At 41.9% G+C, this 22,303-nt stretch overlaps 1 protein-coding gene across 9 annotated transcripts in view; it reads left to right on the forward strand.

The window, feature by feature from the left end:
* CAMK2D (calcium/calmodulin dependent protein kinase II delta) overlaps nucleotides 1-21,549 on the forward strand; it is a 118,063-nt gene extending 96,514 nt beyond the window's left edge. For 4 of the 9 annotated variants that reach the window (XM_062493151.1, XM_062493150.1, XM_062493153.1 and 1 more), the window contains 6 exons: nucleotides 436-495; nucleotides 2,062-2,103; nucleotides 4,593-4,641; nucleotides 15,118-15,193; nucleotides 15,780-15,874; nucleotides 16,477-16,712. In XM_062493151.1, the coding sequence (XP_062349135.1) occupies nucleotides 436-495; nucleotides 2,062-2,103; nucleotides 4,593-4,641; nucleotides 15,118-15,193; nucleotides 15,780-15,874; nucleotides 16,477-16,712 (558 nt within the window). Of the gene's footprint in view, nucleotides 1-435; nucleotides 496-2,061; nucleotides 2,104-4,592; nucleotides 4,642-8,222; nucleotides 8,307-15,117; nucleotides 15,194-15,779; nucleotides 15,875-16,476; nucleotides 16,713-20,825 lie in introns of those variants that run through there. The other 5 variants (XM_062493149.1, XM_062493158.1, XM_062493155.1 and 2 more) reach the window with 5 other exon arrangements.
* Nucleotides 21,550-22,303: the final 754 nt, after the last annotated feature.

The raw sequence follows: 22,303 nt of genomic DNA on the forward strand, positions 1-22,303 counted from the left end.
TTATTTATGGTAGGGATAATTCATTAGAAATAAAGAACTATTGGGTGCAATGACCTAACACCATTGCATGCCACGAAATGCAGGGCTATTTAGGACTTTGTCACAACCCGTATTAATTCTTTATTCTTCTTAGATGTGCTTAGCTGCTATTTAAGGGCTATCTGTTTAGTGTCTCAGTTCAACTCGTCCATCCCTTATCTAGGCCTTGGTGCAGGGCTCTGGCAGCCCTTGGGGAGGAGCTGCCAGCCAGCTCCCAGAGCTAGTGTTAGTGTTCCTACAAGTTCCTAAGTTCATCTTTCTGTATGCTTTATTTCCATATCTATATCTATCTATAGATACCGATACCTGTCTATAGATGTTGTGTGCAGAGATATAGATACGGTGCCTACCGTGAGTTCTAAGGCCTGTCTGTTTCTGTTTTCTGCATACCTACAGATAAACAACAAAACCAACGTGGTAACCAGCCCCAAGGAAAATATTCCTACCCCGGCGCTGGTATACCTGGAATTTTCCTTCTCATGCTATCTGGAAGTTTTTGACTGTCTTCTGTTTGTTCTTCCTTCTATTTTTCCCCCCTTTTCTTTTTTTTTTTTTTTTTTGCTTTTTCATGCATTTACTCCATGTGCTTCCTAAAAACAGGTTTTGGAAAACCTTTTTTGTTTGAATTATGCTGTCTTTTTTTTTTGTGAGGAAACCCATTAGAGCGTGTTTATTGACAGAGAATATTAAATGGAAGCTGGATGCGGTAGAGTCATAGCATTTGTAACAGTAGCTGAATTTTTTGCATGCTGTGCCAGCAAGTGAGTAGAATGCGCTTGGTGTTGCTCTTAGCTCTTTGCCTGATGACTGTTTCCACCTTCTAATGCTAACCTTTTGCACCAACAAAATTTTTTAAAAACCAGCTCTATTATTTTCTTGGCTTTGTCTTAGTTAAAAGTATTGACATCCAGGAGAGCTATCAGGATTATTACTAGGCTGCCATAAAACAGACCTTATTCAGATTTTCATTCCATATTTCCTGAAACTCAGCAGGACTTTGCAAGTCTTCTCTGGGATCAAGAGGCATCTAGAGCTAAACATTTTTCTTGTTTCTCTTCCATTTAAATCAGCAGGAGACATTACTCATTAATAAGCTCTGCTAAGGCCATATTACAAATCAAAGTAATGTTCCTGGATGTTTACTTCAGTCTCAGTTTTATTAATAGCCCTGTTTCTAAAGCACCTGTGTATCACAGGGCTCACCAATGTAAATGCCAGTGCCTAAGTACATGGTGTTGTGACCTGTTGTTTCCCATGCACATATAAAACTTTGAAAATGGGGTATTTTGCACACATTTGGAAGCATTTTTCCCTAGAATTTTTTTGAGCAGCTGGCACTCAGGCATCCAGTAAGTTCTTCCTAAGGCCAAGGCAGCAGGTTTCATGCAGGAGGTTATGGAAGTCTGTTCCCAGACGGAGCCGTGCCTGATGGCCCATGCTGAAAGCATGCTGGCTGACTGCCATTTCAAAATTATTGAACCTTTTTGTAAGGTTAAAGGATCTGGGGAAATTACACTTGTAAATGACATGAGGATCTCTCTCGCTTGCTTGGTAGTATCTAGGGGTAGTCATCCTTAATCCTCACCAATTCCGCTGTGTTTCAAGTTGATCACTTCGTGCTGATACAATCAAGCATGATTAAAGAGAAGAGGTTATTAAAGCTTAAAGATTTGTGGCTGCCCTGCCTGTCCAGGTTGAGACAGGAAAGCACACGGAGCATTTGGCCTCCCCTCGTCCAGAAGAGCCTCTGCAGGTCCCCAGAGCTTCAAAGCCCTGCACACGCTGGTCCTGAATAAGGTCTCTGCATGCTGCTGCATTAGGTGAGATGGCCTTTTTTGCTGGCTTGCTCTTGAGGAAATCTGTGTTAGAGACATCCAGTTTCACCCCCTGGCGACAGTTAACATTTGTTTTAATTCTTGTCAGTGTTCAGCATTTGTGAGCTGGCTCTTCTTGCACTCCCTCACACCAATGAAAATGTATTTACCAATGGGAACTTTCTCTCTTTATTTTGTTCTCGCTCAGGAGCCCCAAACTACAGTAATCCACAACCCTGATGGAAATAAGGTATTCAGAAAGAATCAACTCCATCTTGCCTTTCCACACCACACATTCCATCCACTATTCCACAGCACAGTAGGGCTGTTCCAAGAATTTGTGAAGGAAAATCTCATTCCTGTCTTTGTTACACCCGGTGTCTCTCGAGCCTGTTTTCATCCGTGTCCATCTGCTGCGTGCGTCCTGCTGCTTCTGAGCTCCTGGAGCTCTTGGGGGAATCGGTAGCAATGTGCAGAGCTCACTGCCCTGTGCAGCCTGGCTCAGGGAGCAGGGGGTCTCTCTCATTTCAGCCAAAAATGCTGCAGTCTAGGGGAAAGCTAAGAGTGCTGCTCTCAGAGTGTGGTGAGATGATCCCGGCGAGTTTTACATGCAGTCGTCACCTCAGACAGAAATGTCATTTCAGTTTATCCCATCTGCTGTTTCTCAGCATGCTTATACACTGTGTTGTGACATGTCTTTTGCACAGGATTTTGGTTTTCTTCCATAACATCACTGGGCAGTTTCCAAAAAAATTTCACATTTGAAATGACAAAGAGGTCTTTTGATTTTTGCGTGTTTTCTTCATGCTCTTTTCTTTTTCTCATGTATTGTGATGTTTGCGTCTGGCAGCTGATCCCTAAAACGTGTTCTGTTTTGTTTTGTTTTTTCATGCATGGACTTGAGAAGGGCCAGGAAATACCATCATTTACATATAACACATGTTCCTAGGTTTCCTGAAAAGAATTTACGCTTTGACAAGAATTTCACTGTTTGCAGTGCTGACTTAATTCACATCCCATTTATCTAGTCTTAACTCTGTGTGGTTATTTCATAAGAGGAGGAGTGGATCTGAGTGACGAAATAACGCACGCAGACATTCCTCAAGCATGGAAGCACTGATGGTGTGTGTTGTGCTTGTGTGTGCCGATCCTTTATGTCCCCTGCATCTGTCCAACACAGAACCTGTGTTTTCATGTTAATACTCTTTCAGTTCCCAAAGTTTAAACCCATAGGCCACGAGCAGCCTTTGTTTGAACAGCAGGCTGATCTTTATCGCTGAAGTCCACTGGAACCTAGAAAACCCAGATAAAATATTGGCATGACTACATCTACTTGATTTTATTACATAATCTCAGCAACTAAGATACTCAATGTCCCAAAAGGTCACAGCAAACAAATGACCCCTTAATGTGGAGAGTTCCTCCCAAATTTATCTGAAGGACTGATCCTTGTTGTATGGCAACTGGAGTGGATGCTTCAGTGTTAGAGGCTACATCTGCCCTGTGAGCTTTGCATGATGTTTACAACTCGTATTTGTGTGAGGTTTTTGTTCACTTGTAAGTACTTTATCTAATATTTGAAGTGCTGGAGCATGATCCATCCATGTAGAGTGGAATGTCTAACACAGCCAGGGCAGGGACAGCATGGTGGCTCATTCAGTTTTGTTTGTGTGTGAATTAATTCCTCTAGTTCGACTTACCAATTCACATTTGGGTTTTGAAGGTCTGAGTAATGCATTGGCCCTCTCCACCATTACTTTGGCTCAGCCTTGTGAGGACACAGTAAATGAAGGGCACTGGCAAATGTACTGATTTCATTATTTAATTGTAAAATCCTTTAAAGAATTAAATACAACGGTTTTTGGTTTTGAGCTGCAAATAAAAAAAAATTAATGTTTTACTTCTCAAGAAAGTATAGATATTTAAAAAAAAAAATCTCGCTTAAAACTTTTCAGCTCTCTGCAGCTGTTAGATTTGACAGTGCCCTGTTGAATTTGCCCATTATATTTCATGTTTCTGGTAATTAAGGAAAGGCTGAGATACAATATCCTTGCCTTTTTAAGTGTGATGGCTTAAGAATAAACTGTCTGAAAGATGAGTCATTCCTCAGCTTGACTGGTTGTTTGAAGAACACTGCTACAAAGATCCCTTAATTTGTCAAAATTCTTACCATATAGTCATCAATTCTCCATCTCCTTAAAAAAAAAAAAAATCAAAAAACCCAGTATAAAAATTATATAATCTGATCCAATATGCTTCAGATCACTGTGAGACCTTGCATAAGTCCTATGAGCAAAAAATTGTTTGTAAATTGTGGCTTTCAGAAGCCTGCATATTTAGAAGGTGGAATTGGAACGGAATGACTTACTTTGCACAGTTGGTTTAAAAACCAAGCTTAAAATGGCAAGCTCTCCTACTTGGCTGAAGTAATTCATACATTTCAGATGGACTTTGTACAGTTGGATGTTAAAGAAAAAAAACTTCCCTGTACATTCCTGTGCAGTAAAAGCATCAGGGTGCAGGAATTGTGTTTCTGTTCCCTCCTGTGGAGAATGGCAATGTTTGGCACCCGTTTCAGGTGGAAATGTCTCAGTCAGTGTGTGACCTTTTTTTGTGAATGACATCCCACCCCGCTTCAAGGCTTTGCATGATTCCTGTAACTAATCCTGTCCTTTTCCAAGGCACGCAGATAAGGCTTGGATTGTTTTATACGTTCGACTCACATTTGCTTCTCAACAGGAATCAACAGAGAGTTCCAACACGACCATCGAAGATGAGGATGTGAAAGGTATGATTTTACACTTGAAATGTTTGGAGAAGCAGTAACATGAGTTTGGTGGTTGTATTTCAGTAGGCCATTAAACACAGAAACCCCTAATGAATCTTATGAAAGAATAGTGTATTTCTTTTCTTAGAAGAAATTACTTTAGATGTGTTTCAGATGTAACTTTAACTTTTCAGTTCCCAAAACACCATTTCCCATGATGTTTTGGGGTTAGGAGTATAAAGTTACTACTTTTTAGCTAAGATATTAGTTCCAGTAATAATAGAAGTAGATTACATACGTCTAAGTCAGTGCTTTGTAGCTTTTACTTGGTTTATGTTTAGCATGCATTTGTGTTTTGGGTTTGGTTTTGTTGGGGTTTTTGTTTTGTGTGTCACCGTTTTTATTTTTATTCTGTTCAGATGCCAGTGTGGTTTTTTTTGGTTTCTTTTTTGTTCTGCCCATACACTTATTTTAGTCATCTTTTATTCTTCAAAAAAACTGACATCAACACTTTTTTTATTAACTTAATTTTGTAGCTTCACAGATAATATTTCTGTTTCCATTTTCCCCCTCTAAACATTAAGCTGTGATGTTACACATACCTCCTTTAATAGCCTCATGATATAAAGTGCAAAGGATTTGCAAAAGGGAGTATTGGGTGGGTGTGTGTCTCTGATTCACAAAAAGATGGGCTTTTGGCCTCAAGGAGCAATGGTATATGTACAGGTGAAACACGGGATAGAGGTGATGGTCAGATAAAACAGGGAGAATGGATTCAGCAAAGTGGTGGTGGTTTGAGTTAATGTGGAAGGAGAGAACAATGATAGGGATTTGCAGCTGATGAGTTGGAAAATACCATGTAATTTACCTTTAATCATAATGTTTTGTATTTCTTCCCTGCAACTATTTGGTGCAGTTTAATAACTAAGCTTATGAAATGAATAATTTAATTATAGGGCCTCTGTGTGATGATGTAATATAAATGTCATTACAGTAGGGTTTTTAGAGAATTCTGTCTGAACCTTAGCACACAAAATTGTGCCTCGGGGGATACAATTATACGAAAAAAACAGCAATAAAAATAATTTGCCTAATTCTTTTATATGATTCTGCAGTATCATACTTAGGGGCAGCTTGGATGGCCACAATATCTAGTATTGCCAAACCAGAAAAGCACAGGTCTGAGGAACAGGATCTTGTTTGTGTCTTTCCCTGCACGGTGTGCAGGCATTTCATTTTCTGTTTATTCAAAAGAATAATGTGATCTCCCTCTTATTAATTGCTCATGAACTTGCTTTTTTTTTTTTTTCCTCTTTCTAGTATTCCTCTCACGCTCCCCATCTTTCCTCTGGAGGCTGTTGTTTATACTGGTTTTTTATAAATTAAAGCTAACAGTGCCCCCAGGGTCTAATTTGTAGAATGTTTCAGGGAATAGGCACTCCCGCTCTTATAATCTCTAGCTTCCTGCACTAGCAAGGCACTTAGGAAAGGTTATTTCCCCCCACACCAAGCTTGACTCCTGGATGTGTATTTTGTAGGAGAACAGTGAGAAAGCTGTTCTCTTGTCAGCAGCAGCCACTGGAGAGAAAATACTGATAGGGACAAATGGGATTCAGAGGAAGGAGAGAGAATTCTCCAGGTCCTTACACGTACGCTCAAGATGACTCAAGATGTTTGTCACCACGTTTGAGACCTAGAAGGTACGTTTTGCACCTTAGATGATAAAGAACATTTAAAACCTTTTTGCTTTTCTTTGCAGCATGGAGTAGAGCATGGGAAGAGTTTCTGTCCTTCATGGGAAGGAGCAAGGGGCTGTGGCTGTAACTGAGCAGTAGCATTAGTGTGTGGTTTGTGGCATTGCAGTGCGATCCACACCTCCCAGGGAATGGCCCTGCAGAGACGTGCGGGCTGTGCACCTTGTTCCTGCTCCTGGTATCCCAGCACCATGGCTGCACTGCACAGACAGGGCCAGGGCCCCTTCCTTCCTGCATCCCACACGGGCTGAGAACATCCAGTTGTGCATCAAGGGCTTTGGGGAGTTGTTCTTGGGTGCTGATTTGCCTCTTTGCAGAGGTGTGGCTCCCACGGGTGTGTAATGGGGTACAGCACCCCCAGCACGCTCGTGTCTCACGTGTGCTGTGGGAGCGGGTGCGCGTGAGAGTCTGTGCCGAGTGTTAGGGATGTCAGGATTTGTTAACACAGGGAGCAATTAAAAATGTCTTACATCACCTATCATTAGCATATCCTCAGGATCAAATTTGCCTCCTAGCTGTCCGGGATGCTTAGAGCATTCTCCTCTTGTGTCAGGGTCTCGCCCTGTTTTCACTTTTGAAGGCAGGTATTTAACTTGAAGACAGTAAAATCAGGCTTTTCATTTTTTATTTACTGAAAATCTTAGTATTTGTAACTTTGCCTTCTTTATGGATACACTGAGCTCTTTTAGGACTGGAACATCTTTATTCTGCTAGAAACAGTGCTTGCCAAACAGCAGTGAGCTTTAATAACTCAAGCAATAAGGTAATTATATCATTTGAGTCTGAAATGACTTGAAGCTGTGGTTCAGGTTCCTTGCTGAGATAAATTTCTGACATTAACCATCGATCAGGGGCTTATCTACATGACAGTGATCCCTCCTAAATATGACGGGAGTGGACAAGAAGAACAGGCTGAGGACTGGACTGTAAGTAATGCCTTCTTCTGGGATTGTTTGTGGGATTTCTTCTTCCTGTAGTAATGAAACTGGAACTATTGGGCAGCATCTCTGTGGTATGGGTTTGATTTTTCAAGTAATGCTATGGAATAGCACCATTATTTTTGTCCACAGAAAGCTGAGTTGTTAAATTTACCATGGACAGGAGATCTGAATTCCTCACGGTGTGTTTTTGCCCCCGGAGACAAATTAACAAAAGCATTAGTAAGAATGATGCGTGGCAATGGGGAAAATTGCTGAGTTGTAAGGCACTTGCAGATTTGACAAACTGTGATTTACCTGTGCTACATAATGCCTCTGGAAGGTACATTTGTAATTCATTTTATACCTGTTGGCCTGATTTTATTTGACAGCAGAAAGAAAGCCATTTAAGCTACTCATTTTGGAACATACATCCCTTAAAAATCATTCAAATGTCTAAGAATAATTTTTCCAAAGCTCTTTCAAAGCCCTTTGTATCTGAGTACCAGATACAGGGGTAAATCTGTGCTGGCATCTGAACAGAGTCACTCACACCTACCACCTTTACAACTGTTCTTTGGCACCCACATTGGCCCTGAAAGTACATCATTAACATTGTTTGTGTGCTCAAGATTTTCTAAATTCTTGCTGCTTCTAATTAAATTATCATTATTTTTCTTTTGGCCTTCTTTTTTTTTTCTTCCTTCACATGTACTTGACCCTCACACAGCTTTCACAAAGGAGGAGGACATGGAGAGGTTGAATTCCACCCACCACTCCTCCTCTTCCATTGCTTCTTCACCCCACTGGTCACCACCCTGGCCGTGCCCCAGAGGCCGCTCCTGCTGCCAGTGCCTGCTGAGGAGTCTGATCACACTCTACCTCTTCATCTTTGTTTGTTCATATGTTGTGTTTCTTTCCATCAATTCAGCGGGCAAGTCCTTGAGAAATGCAAACTCAGAGAGTCAATCGCTTGAGTCTGAGCTCTCCCACTCCACTCCTTCCTCTGTACTATGTAAGTTGAGAGACTCATCTGTCAGATGATCTCCTTTGTCTCTCCTCCTCCCTCCCCACCATCTGACAGAAGCTCAAAAAAGATCAATGCTGTGATCTGCCTGATCTGGGAGTGACTTGTGCTTAACCTTTATGGAAGTAAATTTTTTAGGGGTGGTTTTTTTTTTTTTTCTTGTCATTAATTGTAAAAAATGTTCTCATCAGCTGTAACAGCAGGATGAATATGTCTGTGTTTCAGAAAACTGTATTTTGCAGGAGTAATTTTTGCAGTAGTTTCCAGCTTAGGGAGAGAGATTTGCCTCCCCTCCTTCTTGGCGCTTGGATAGAGCCTCAGCATTAATTAGCTGTCACTTATATTGCATCAAGTTCATTTCTTGAGCATCCCCATTGATAAACCAGCCTTGAAGGTGCTGTGGCAGGTGTTGACTTGCAGTGTTGACAGGACAACTGGGAAATGTCCTCCTCTGCTCAGGAGGAGGTCTGTGATGATCAGTGATCAACTGACTGTAAAGGACATCTCCAGTGTTACCATATGAGAGGCGAAAGGCACTGTGTTGGTAGAATGTAAAGGTAGAGCATTTCTTTTCCTGTAAATGAACTCTGAAATTCTTCAGGAATTCCTTAGAGGGCGCGGGACCTTGTGAGTTGAAACAGGCAATGACTCCCTGGGAATGAGAGTTCTGCTTGCCAGGTTCTGATCCTGCAGCCAGTGTGTGTGTCAGGGGAGCTGTGCTGGTGGTAAGGATGGGTGTTTGCTCAGGCAGAAGTGAGATCCAGGCAGGCCCTTGGGAACACGGGCTGTGTGTTATTGGCCTGAACTTTATTTTAAACGTGAGTGGAATTTTTGGTGGGGTCAGCTAATGCAGATGAGAGGAGGCAGTCCCAGAGAGGATGGGCTGTCTCCGGTCACAGATGTTGCCTGGTAATGCCAAAAGCATAGCTTCATTCTGAGGGAGGAGCAGGATAGGTTCTATCAATATATGGGTGAGTGTGTTTCAAACCAGAAGTGCAAATACTGCCAGCACAAACTGCCCAGAGCCTGGGGAAAGAGAGGAATTAGTAGGAGAGATCTGGGCTGTGTAGCACGTGCCATAAGGCTTTATTCCATCCACGGTGCATATTCACACAGTATCCTTTACGTGCTCAGTGTTTTCAGATCTGAACGCTGGTGGCCTCACATGTCCAGTTTCTCTGAACTAGCTGAGTGATTAGGCAGGAGCACAGTTTAAATAAGACTATACACAGCAGCAAAGCTTGTTCATGTCTCACTCATCAACACTTCAGACACCATTTCTGGAGACAGCAGCCAGATTCCACAATTAAAGTAACCTCTTGGGAAACCATAATTGCGTCTTGTAAGTGCAATGACCATGATGAAGCTTTGATCTGAAACTGTAGGTGATTTGTCATTAAAAAATAAACATTTGCCAACATTTGCTATGCTGTCTAAATATTAGTGTAAGATTTTAGTACAGTCATATAGAGAGGGAGCATCTTTAGGAATAATTGATTCCATATAAGTAAAAATATACTGTGTATGGCATGTGACAAGTTGCTTAACGTTAAATTGAAATAGACTCATTAATTCTGTTGGATCTGTTCTGTCAGTTCAGGGTGGAAAATCTCTGGGATAATTTTTCAGGTATTTGCCTACATAGCTAAATAATTTTGATTTTTTTAGGGCAGTTGCAGGCTTACCAATTCTCAGATAGGTGAAAGATACCAAAAGACCATAATAAAATTCTGCAGATCATCCATCCGTTTCCTAATTCAATGAATCAGAGCGAGCCTTTGGAATCAGCAGGCTCTAGGAAAAAGATGTATATGTGAGATGACAACTCAGATGTTTTAGTCCCTATCAGAGTTTAAGTATGGGCTAAGAGACAAGCGCTGGTGCTCTATACACTGAATCTTGATAAACTTAAATGAGAAGTTCCCTGAAGCACGCCTTGTCGTCTGATGGTCTAATATCTGAGACCCAGTCAGTTGTTTATTCATGCAGCCTGTTCTTTTATTTTCCTTTCAGAAATTATTTAATTGGAATATTGGTGGCAGAAATTGTAAGAAAAGTTCTCAGCAGAAATTTTTCTAATATTGATGTCACAAGAATCATTTGGAAGAACGTTGTGTGATGTTTAACAGTCCATGCTGAAAGGCTGTATGAAATCTGGTACATCCACGCAGTCAGCACTTGTTATACAACACAGGGTGAAATTTCTAGAATCTTCCTCTTTCTTTTCAGACTTTGGCTATTTCCAGAGCACAGAAATAACTTGACTAGCTGTGTGCTTTCCATCTCAGTGGTGATTGTTGGGACAATGTTCAGATGGAAGTGAAGCTGGGTTCCCCCTGCTGTGCCATTCCATTTTAGCAGACCACTGTCACCTCGATACCACCTGTCCTGTTTTGAAATGACAGCACAACGGGGATGATTGGTCCCTCTGGATTTAACCCTCCTCCACAGTGTAGATAGATATCTGTGTTTGAGCTGGTTGTCTAGACTCACTTTAGCCAATGCAAATAGGTCAGATGAGTCACATTTGTCTTAAAAATCTGTTTTAGGGTAAGATGAATTGTGCCCTGAAAGTGCTGATTTCTCTCCCTTGACATTAAGGGAGGGGAGTTGAGAGAACAAACTCACTTGTCTGTACTTGTATGTGTCCAAAATGTTGTGAGATTAATCCAATCTGAGGTAGTTAAGAGTAGCCAGTTGAAAAGTTTTAAGGGTTTTTGCCTTGAGAAACAACATGTGAGCAAGTCAGAAGCAAAATCATTTTAATTATGTCCAAGTGCAGGTGCAAATCTGGAACAAGGTTACCTCGTTCTTCTGGAGAGGTGCTTCTCTGCTTAGCTACTGCAGTACAGTGATGACTTAGTCAGGCATCTGAAGTGTTGATGGCAGGAGAAGGATGTTCCAATATCTGTGTGAAGCATAAAATGGTTTAAATTATTGTTCTCACTGGTGTCAATTTTGAAAAAAAATATGGGTAATATGGTGTGTCAGTGAGTTACGAGGGCTCTTCTCTTGTGTGTCAAAAAACGTGAAGCTTCAGGTCCAGATATTTCTGAAGGCTTCACTCTCACATATCTACAGCTCATTTTTATGCTGCACATTCTCTCTGCAATCAAAATACTAAAATATCTGTCATTTCTGCATGATTCTTGTAGATTGAGTTTATAAATATTTCTTGTGGCTACAGGAAGGGAAGAAAAGCCACAGAGTTCCCTGCTAGAAAAGCAGTTCTTGCTGCTGTTTTGTACTTCTGTTTTCCTGTGATATTTAATTTCACTACCTGGGCAACTGCTCCTTGAAATATTCATAGTGTCAGATACTTTTTGCTTAAGTGGTGTTTCTCCTCATTTTATGTTGTTTAGATCTTAGTGCTAATGGTGGTCTTTAATTTTGAAAGATTATCCCTCACTCTGTAGCTGAGCAAGGAAAAGAGGTAGTGAAATACAGCCAGAGATTAATGACTCATTTCAAGTTAACATATGTGCTACAGCAGTGCTGAAGAAAACATTTTAGCCAGTGATTGGAAATGTTCTTGTTTGTTCTTTTCCTTATTATTTGGTATTTTTATAGCTCTTCATAATATTTTTGTTCCAAAAATGCATTTGTATTAATCACGTACCAACTCACTTGCCAAAGCAGGGCGTTTATGTTTTTTAACTGCTAAACCCCTATGAATTACTGTAACTCCTTCACCCTATGGGGGCAAAGGTGCTGTTTAAGGAACAGGTCTTTTCTGTAATGTATTTACTTCACCTGTACTCTGAGCAAAGAATGTCAAAGCCACCATCTTCTCCACACAAGTCTGCTATGTCTACATTCTGTTTCCGTACTGGTTTTCAGGAAAGTGTCTCAGAACCTTTGACTTGTCAACAGTGTTCTTCCCTCACACCTCAGATGTTTTAAACACACCAGATGTATTTTTGTTCAGTTATCCTTTGTGTACAGAGTATATAATTTTATGCCATGGAAAGCCATTGTCATATTCTGAACCAGTTTTACCAGAATCTCATTACAGTTGTCAGTTTTGTTGAGGAAATTTAGTTTCTGTAGTTTTATTTAGGGAGTCCTGACTGCACATCAAATGAAAAGTATAATAGCATGAAATTGCCACTGTACATCAAACAGCCTAATCGTCCTAGAATTCAATACAAGCCAAGTTTGCTATTGGATAAAAAAAATAAATAATGAAAAAGTCAAATGCAAATGGTGATTGTCAGTGACAGTTATCTAGCAGATGGGATCTGGCCAGATGCCTCTTCCCTAATGCCTTGTGTAGTTTGGAGTGTGTATTTAGATGGGGGAAAAATGGAGTTATCAAAGAGCACGTTATGTGGCGTCCATCAAACTCAGAATGAAAATTATGGTTATTTACCCCTCTGAGAACTGCCAATTATTTCTGTCAGATGCAGTAGCAGGACGCTGTGCCTACCAGTAACATTTCACCTTAGTTTATCTCCAGCACTCTGATTATTTCACTTTGCACTAAGGGTAAGTGCAAGGATTTGACTGGATGCACAGGGCCCCCAAGTTACAGCTGTATTTCCCTTCTGCTGCCTCCCAGTCTCCTTCCAGTTTCCTACCTGTTGTATTTCAGTTTTGCCATCTCCTTTCTCTTCCTTACTTCCTTTCAGGTTAAACCTCTGCTTTGATGACAGTGAAGCAGAAACACTTTTGGTCTCTTATTGTAGTCTGGCTCCCTGCACCCCCACAAACAGCCGCATGAGAAGGCATAAAAGCTAAAAACAATGAGGAGGAGGTTTGTGTAAAATCACAGCGGCTCCTGAGTATTTGAATTAGTCTTTGATGTCTGCTGTTACTTCACGCTGCCTTGTTCTTGTATTGTGTAGGGGTGAGAAAAGAGGCAAAGGGTTTCGTACAATAGGATAAATCAGTTCTGGAGCTCCACCTCTCCCTTTGGCTCACTGCCAGTGAAACTGTGTATCAGATCGCTAAACAGGAAGAAATGTAATTTTCTAATACGTGTGTAATTGTGTGTTGCTGAAAGTTGAGAGTAGCACAGTGACTTTAGTAGTTTCATGTGGTGCTTGTAATTTTGTAGAAGAATTGAGGACTGAGTTGAAAGGCAGATGATTTGGCAACATCTTCCTTTTCCTGACAGTCTGCACTGGGGACTGTGAAGTCTTATCCACAAGTGCTGACACCAGTGCTGGAGAAGGATGGTGATTGATTGGAGCCAGTGAGAAGTGCTGTAATCTCCTTTGCTGGCTTTGCTGGCCTCTGGAGCTTCCTGATGGATGTGTTTCACATCCCATGGATACATCTGCAGACCCAGCTCTCCTGGATGTTACTACAGCCCAGAGAAACTTTGCTGCAACCACATTATGTAATATAAGGTGGCTTCTGTCAGAAAGCTGCTTGATGAAACCATATGTTCCACTGCAATTTAATTTTGGAACTAAAACCAGGAAAACCAGCAGTTTGGCAACACGGTTCAATGTCTCCCTTCTGGGGTTCACGTAGAATATATCTTGTGTATCTCAACATCAAAGGTACCATGGTAAAACTCAGCAAAGGCATGAATGATGTCAGTGAAAAGGGGAATACTGCCAATTGTCTTGAGCCCAAGTGACAATAAATTATGTGTCCATGTGGGTTTGTCCCTTTGGTGTGTAGAAACTATGGGACCCTTGTGGATATATTAATTGCTGATATCGTTATCCACTGACATGAGTTCATGATTATGTAGCAACTGATCAGAGATTTTTACCTCATTTCCCACTGTCTGATTTAATGTTCTGTAATTTCCTCGTCTCTGATTGAGATGTGTTACTGGGTTATTTAATCAAATCCTTTAGCTCAGTTATATGTATGTGAGATGTTGCATGCAGAACTGGTAATTTCTCACTGCACGAGGTCTGCTTGTTCTGGATTTCTTTTTGCCAGCCTTCTGTAAGAGTGCACCATTATTTCTGACTCAGCCATCCCACCACTTGGCTGGTGCTGGCAATGCCATGCAGTGTCCGCAGAGTCTGGCCCATGATATTCAAACCAGTGATAATGGAGACATTGCTGCTCTCTTCATTAAAAGTCTCTGTTCTTTCCAGAGTCCTTGTGAAAAATAGGGCAATTCATACTTGAAGTGCTCTTAGCCATAGTGCTAGCAGTGAAGAGCTGATCACAAAAAGCCTTGCTAGACCTTTATATCCATGTTTTTCACCATCACATTTTTCCTTGCTGGTTTCTTTTTGGTCCTTTTCACCTGTATGTTTTAGGCATGCGCTCAGGAAAAGGTTAACACCACAGTGCCAATTTTGAGCACAGCCTTGGAAAGTTACTTTCTCTGTGTGCTCCCCAGCATTTTCTTTTGAAGAGCAACGTGATCTCTCTCGGTACTGTCAGTTGTAACATTCCGGTAATGTTTGTGTTAATGGTCAAATCCATGTGTGGGAGTGTCCTGGGGAATTACAAATGCTGCTTGCACAAGAGAGCTACTGCAGTCGGACTGGCTGTGATACAGCAATCAGCTTCCTTCAGTTTGAAGTTTAGAGTTGGGGTTTGGTTTGTTTTGCTTTTTAAACAGCAGCTCCTCCAGTGAAGGAAAGATAATTAGAACTGTGAGAGGAGAGCGGATTGATCTTGACATGTGTTTAATTTCCTTGTGGATACAGGAGTGCACTGAAGGCAAATCACTGTAAAGCAGCAATATAACATCATGTCCTCTGGTTGTAGAAAGGAAGAGATATGGTTGTTGTGCCAGCTGGGGAGTGACAGAATACCTGTCAGCTGTCACCTTCCACTTTGCCTTCCTCTGTAAGATTGGGTTTGTATCTCTCCCCAGCTCGTAAGCAGGAGATTATCAAGGTGACCGAGCAGTTGATTGAAGCCATCAACAACGGGGACTTCGAAGCTTACACGTAAGCTCCTCCTTTTGGAGGGAGTGAGGAGAGCTGGGGTATTTGACACTGTCTGTGTAGATATGCATGTTTATATGTGAGTGCCTGTGCTTGGAATTAGGTACCCTTGAAATTGCTTCTCAGATGCCCCCACAAAACAACACATGGCTGCTTTGCCCTGGCTTAACACATCACCAGTTTCAGAGGAGCTGCGAATATAACTCCAGTGTAGTTAGAAGAAAATACTTAAATCTTGGTACATAATGATGTGAGGCATTAAAAATACCCCTTGCATTGCACAGCTGCAGATTTCATCGTCGCAAGTAAAAATTCCTACTTGTAATAAAACTGATTTGTGGGTCATTTTTTGGTCAAAACACGATTTATGTGAAATGCGGTCCATTTAAAGTAAGCTGCCAAATTTACTAACTGAGCTGAAACCAGAACTCCATGCCTTCCCCTCATGTTAAGTTCTGTTGTTTTCCAGTGTGATGGCATGAGTAGGTGAAATGTTCAATAGGCATGAAAGAAGCAATTGAAAATGATCCCTCCAAAGTTGTGATCCCTAACCACATGTGCTCATTGCAGAATTTCCTCTTTTCCATAGAAAAATCTGTGACCCAGGCCTTACGTCTTTTGAACCTGAAGCTTTGGGTAATCTGGTAGAAGGGATGGACTTCCACCGGTTTTACTTCGAAAATGGTAAATATTCCCATTTCATCTCCAAGTCTTCATCTGTTCCTGTGACTGCATGTCTCTCATCTAGGGAGCTTTTTGGTTTAGGAATTAATTGACTTAGGCAGGGGAATGGAGTATTTTTTTTTTTTTAGACTTCTGCTATAGGTGTTTTTTAGTCTCTTTCTGCTCTGCTTATTTACACATCACAGAGCACCTCAGAGGGCAGAGGAGAGTTTCAGATATTTGGAACTAAAAATAAAGAATGAGTTAAGAGCTGAATTATTTTGACTGAAAACACTAGATACAAATGTCATTAGACATAAGAGTGAAACTGAAATGTTGGCAAACTCCAGGTGGTGCCCTCTACTTTACTTAATCCATATATGTACATGGATTAAACATATTTACTTATTAAATAGTGTATAATAAGTGATTATGCTCATTCTACAAAGTATTTTAGTTGCCGGCTGTGATTATCGTTAAACCCTAACGATGAGTTCGTATCTGCTAAGCCTCAGATTTGCGTGTAAAATGGGTTGGTGTGAGTTCTTTTGGCTTACCCAGAGCAAGTGTGATTTCTCCTGTGTGTACCCCTGCGTGTCTGTGTGTGTGTGTGTCTCTGGTAGCTCTGTCCAAGATTAGCACCAAGCCAATCCACACGATCATCCTGAACCCTCACGTGCACCTGGTGGGCGAGGACGCGGCGTGCATCGCGTACATCCGCCTGACGCAGTACATGGACGGCAGCGGCATGCCAAAGACTATGCAGTCCGAGGAGACGCGCGTGTGGCACCGGCGCGACGGCAAGTGGCAGAACGTGCACTTCCACCGCTCGGGCTCGCCCACCGTGCCCATCAAGTAAGGAACAGCCCCAGCACCAGCTCACACCTCCTAGGCACACCACATAGTCCAATAGCTGCTTTGGGCCTTAAAAACTGCAAGCCGTCCTCTGGTAGTGTCATTTTTTTTTGTGGCTGTTATTTATCTGTCATACCCACCGGTGTGCACAGTACTGGTGTGAAGATTTCTAAAGTGATGCGCTTTTTTGGTCGTTGTTTTCTACTGTGATGCCCACCGATCCAACTCTGTCCCTGAATAGACAGCTTGAAGAGCAGCAAAGTGTTTTAATGTAGAGAAAGCCTGATAGAAGTCACACAAAACAAGATTAGAAAACATGGAATAGAATTGCTGGAAAACCTGGAAAAATAAAAAGCAGTAGGATATGTGGAGCTGTGAGAGCTGACCAGAAAGTTTGAAGTAAAAAAGTGTCACTGTTGAGAAAAACTGAAGTTTGATGAATACTCAATTTTCAGCCACCTCTACTTTCTCAGGCCTAGATGTGTTCGCTGCAAGTTGGGTTTGAGCCAGTTTACACGTTTGCCTTGTAAATTGAGCTATCCCAGTACCTGTCACGTTCTTATCTCTTTCCCCACGCTCTCCATGCATAACTGCTGAGTATTCCCCGTCAGACAGTTCCCATATCCCCATGGGACAGCCTCGCATCTCTCCCGCATCTCTCCCGTCAGCATTTCTCCCTGCTGTTCACCCAGGCCCTGCCACGCCCTCGGGGAGGGGTCAGGCAGTGACCAAGTTCCTTGAGCCGCGTTGTCACCGGGGTTAATGACAGTGCACTCGGGGCTGCGGTAACAGGACAGAGTCACGGCTTGCGCTCGAGGTTCTGCTCAGGCCATTGGCTTCTCTTCTTCTTCAACAGCCTCTGCTAATGAGCCCAGACCTCACTGTCTTGTGGTTTTCCAAATAGGTAGCACTGGTCCAGGCCTGGCTTTGCTCCGTTGTGAGCCCTCTGTATAGGATACAATTCCATTTGTGTCAGGTGTCTTAATGTGCAGAATGGCTGAATTTCCTGGCGTGGATGGTAAGGGCTTAGATTTCATCCTTTGAACTTCATAATATCTCATATTCTAGTTCTGGCAACACTGTTCTCTTATATGAAATTATGTTTGATGAAGTAAGAAATAAGTTAGAATTAAGTGTTAAACTTCCAGAGGGATGATTTTGTATTTTTTTTTTATTTAGAAAAAAGAAATTGTATTACTTAGTGATAACTTTTATTTCAAAATGTAAAACCAGTGGGAACAGAACCCATGTTGTCCTTTGTTTCTCACATTCCAGCTGCACTGCCAGTGTTTCAACAGATAATATTCAACGAGCAGTTACACTTCCTTGAAATGCAGTGTTAGGTAAATCTTGGAGGTTTCCATAAAGGAGTGTTTGTCAAGGGATCTGAGCTGGGTGTGTATAGAGCCAGAAAGCCCAAGTGGAGCAGGTTCACCTGGCCCATCGCACCCTGAACAGTCAGTGTTTACAGCACAGTGACACGAATGGGTCTAGAGAACCACCTAACCTTTTCCTCTGATTGCTTTTTTTCCACCTCTGTCTTTTTGGAAGGTACTGCAGGAGGTTCTTTGCAGCTGCTTGTGCTCTCTAATAAAGATAAGGATTTCTGGGACTGGCAAGGGCAGAAGGAGAAGAAAAATCACCATGGAGTAATTTTTTTGGAGTTGCAGGGTGGTTTATGTATTGGTGAATGTTTAGAGCCTATGGGGTCAGACAGAGGAGATTGAAAGGGGCAGGGTGTCCAAGCTTAAGGGGTCACAGAGCAGCCTTAGAGCCAGACTGGGGCTTAAGGAGAGATTCACTGAGTTAGCAACATAGCCCTAGGTGTGTAGCACTGGCAACAATATCACAAATCCCATGGCCAGCTCTCATTTTGAATTCAGAGGAGGTTTTTTGACTTGCTTCTAGCACTGTTCCAAGGTAACATTGCTCTGATGGTTAGGAGCCTTACTTTGCAGTGTAAAATTTAGTCAGCCTGAGTGCATCCTTGGTTCTTCTATGTCATTGTTGTTCTCCTGCGCTGGTTAGGTGTGCAGACACGAGCCAGTTTTGTAGGAAGGCTGATCAGATGGTTCCCACCTTCTACTTCTGGAGGGTAAACAGCCAGCACTACCTCAGATGGCTTTGTCTGGTAGGATCTCCATTTTCCCACTACCTTATCTCCTTACTGTCTTTTTTTGTTTGAGGTTTGCCTTTCCACTAGCTTGGCTTCTTCTGAAATGCTCTGTCCAGTTGTGGTCAGGGCTTTATCTAATTCCCCAGTGTCTTTCTTTACCCTGCTCTGTTCTGGCATGATTTTTGCACTTCTCTCATCTACAGTGCATCTCAGACGGCCACCTATTTATCCCCAACTCTCATTTCCAATCAGTGAGCACATAGAAACTTTTATAGAGCTTTGCACTTCCTATTAGTCCATGTAATATTTTTGGATTACCCAGCCCTCGAGGTTATTTGGTTCTCCTTGCACAATGCTCATGTTTTCTTTTCTTTTTGTAGTGCCTTCCACCTAAGTGTCAGTATGCTGCATGAGATCAGTCCTGCTGCTTGTGCTCGGGACTAGTGAGTCTCCTGTAGGCTGATAGCTCCCCTTTCAGCACAAACATTGTCATTTTTCTTTATTCCCTGTCTTCTTAAGTCTGACTGGGAGATTCCCACGTAGCACCAAGCTAGAATCACCTTCTATAACCCGTCCTGAATGTTTTTACACCATCTCAAATTTCACCTTTGCTTTTCCCAGTCAGAGCAGCGATAACTCCGTTTTGGAAAACTAGAGAAGAAACTTCATTAACATACTGTTCTATTGTTTATCCTTCTTTTATTTGAAATGCCTACAGTCTACAGCTACTTATTTAATTATTACCAATGCACAGTAGTTAACAATGGCATTTCCATAATAAAAAAGTATTTTGCACATCATGTGTGAAGACGAATTTCAAACCTAATAAATTTGCAAAAGCCATTATAGATGTGATCTGCTTCTGCAGACACAGTGTACTAGTTGATGTTAAATCAGTTGCTGCAGGCACAGTAGCTTCCTTGTTTTCAGGACTTCAGGAAGGAGTGTGCATAAATCTAAGGATAAAACAGAGCTCTTTGGTACCTATAGGTATAGGGAAATGTTTCTCTGTGGCAGAGCACTTATTTCAAAAAGGATATGAGCGCAAATATGTATTTAGTTTATAAATAAATTTTATTCATAATTTTGCTGTGAGTGAGATGAAGCAAACTTGGGTTTCTGTCTTGTCCATTGTTTCTCTCTGAGTGATAGGAGTGACAGTAGGAAATTGTTCTCTGTATCCATGTTCTTAGGGTCCAGTGCTAATGTGTTTCTGCAGAGCTGTGTCTGCTTGTCCTCCAAGAGTGCACCTGCCCAATATGGGCACTTAAAGGGCTGCTGGGCCTCAAAGTGACTCCCTACCTGAACTTCAGCCTCAGTGAGGCTTATGCTCCCTCCCTGGTCACAGCTCACACCTTCTTGTACTTTGATAAGTGCAGTGCCAGAGAGCAGGAATGCTGAGTAAAGAGTTTGTTCTGTGTTTGTGCAGTGCCTAGAGCAGAGGGATCCTGCCACGGCTCCAGCCCCTAGATGCTACGGTAATACAAATTATGCTGCAATCTCAGAGTTAGCTACATACTTGCTTCCAGATCCTTTCCCTTCCTTCTCTCTCTGCATTTGGCTCTGGCATGTCTTGCATGTGAATGACACCTGATTCTTCCTTGTCACTTGGTCCAGTCTTTGTAGGAGAGCTTCAGTCCATGGCAGTGCCTGCACTGTCCATGCTGAGGAGGTTAAGTTACACCCAGAGATCGCCCTCCCTCCCTTAAGGCACTTTGGCTTCCTGCCTCAGTTTCCTTTTTTATTTTAACAGCCTCTCTGGCATCTTGTAAAGATGGAAAATGTCCGTAAAATGGTTTGAAAAATAAAAGAATGCCTTGCCTGAGTGGAGGTTTTCTCCCTTGTGTTTTTTTCCCCAGTATCATGTTAAGTGATCTCCAGGAGGTGGGGTTTTTTTTTTTTTCAATAGCTTTGGCTAGCACTTGAGCATGTGTTGTTATCTGGTGGTGATGTTACCTCAGTAATGGAAATCTGTTTTTTTTTTTTTCTCCTTCCTCCTAGCTAAAAATATCAGCGGTGCCGCTCTTGCATTTTCTGTTCCCAACGCACCCGGTTGATTACCATCTTGGCCATCCCGTTCTCTTCATGCATGTTTCTGGGTGCATGAAGTTGTGAAGGTTCTTCATGTAACACATTTGTGATGCACCATGTTGCTGTATATTCCATCTGTACACTGTTAACATTTCAATGAAGGTGATGTTCCATGCAAATAGAGAATAACAAGGCGTAAAAGACAAAAAAAGAGGTATTGGATGGACAGCAGTAGACACACAATACATTTGTCACTTGCTCTGTTTATGCCAAATTTTGACAGGCAACTTTAAAATCGGTCATGTTTATTAAAAAAAAAAAAAAAGAAAAAATAGAAAAAAAAAGAAAAGTATATTTTACCTTCTTTTTTTTAAGAACTGGTTTTTGACTCCTCCCTCTCTCCTGAGTCCCAGGATTTTGCTTTGGTTCTGGTAGGAATGGTTAGGATTTCCGCTGGCAGCTCCATTACTGTAAAACAGATTTTTATTGTAGATGGACAAAATCACTGATAAATGTGGAAGTGTTAATATCTTGGCTTTGGACCAGCTGCAGCCTTCTTAGCTTATTAGTCTATGTAAACTGGAAAAATCTCCTCATTTGCTTGCTTGGCCACTCCAGAATTAACTGTCAGTATACTGGTGAGTCAGCAGCTCCCAATTTCTTTTTGAGTCCTTTTCGCTTTATTATTTTGCTTAACTGAAAGGTTCTGTTGGATGATTAAGCAAAATTAAAAATTTAAAGGAACTAAGTGATATTTGCGAGGCAGTTTTTGAGGATTAAAATGGAAGCAAAGAAAAGATTTTTATCGCTTTTAGGATGTACCGTCATTTTTTTAAGGAGGCTTTAAAACTATAATACGTGGGTTGATGTATAGACCAGTTATGTGGATAATATACTCGAGAAATATTAGGCCTTAAAGCTAAGTATGAAGAGTTTACTTGCATTACACTGCTGCTGTTGCTTCTCTGGAAATGAATTATGGAGACACCGGTTTTCCGTGGGACCCTAACACTTCACCGCAGGTTTGTGTCTCCCCCTGTTGCCCTCAATCCACTCCTGGTTTCTCAAGCCCCCCTGGCAGCGTTCGGCACCGAGGCCGGCAATGGCTGCAGCGTTCCCGACAGGTTTGTCCCAGCTGCAGGCCGAGGGAGGAGCACTGTGCTGGCAGTGCGGAACACAGACTTTGCAACAGGGACTAGTTCTCCCTCCTTCCTCACATTGCTGTAAACATACAATCTGGCAAGAATTTCAGTTTCTTCCCTTGCACTGTTGCAGGAAAGCCCAGGCTGGGCTGCTCCTGTTCTCCCCGGGGCTCTGTTAGCAGCGGGCTCCTGCTCCCCGCAGCGCTGTACAGTGCATGGTATCTCACTCAGTGTCCTTTTTAGCCGTCCAAAATTTACAACTCGGCAGCCGGAACTTTTTCAAATGGGAAAGCTTCCTAATTCGTA

This window comes from Cinclus cinclus, chromosome 5 (assembly GCF_963662255.1).
Source record: "Cinclus cinclus chromosome 5, bCinCin1.1, whole genome shotgun sequence".
NCBI classification, from domain to species: domain Eukaryota; kingdom Metazoa; phylum Chordata; class Aves; order Passeriformes; family Cinclidae; genus Cinclus; species Cinclus cinclus.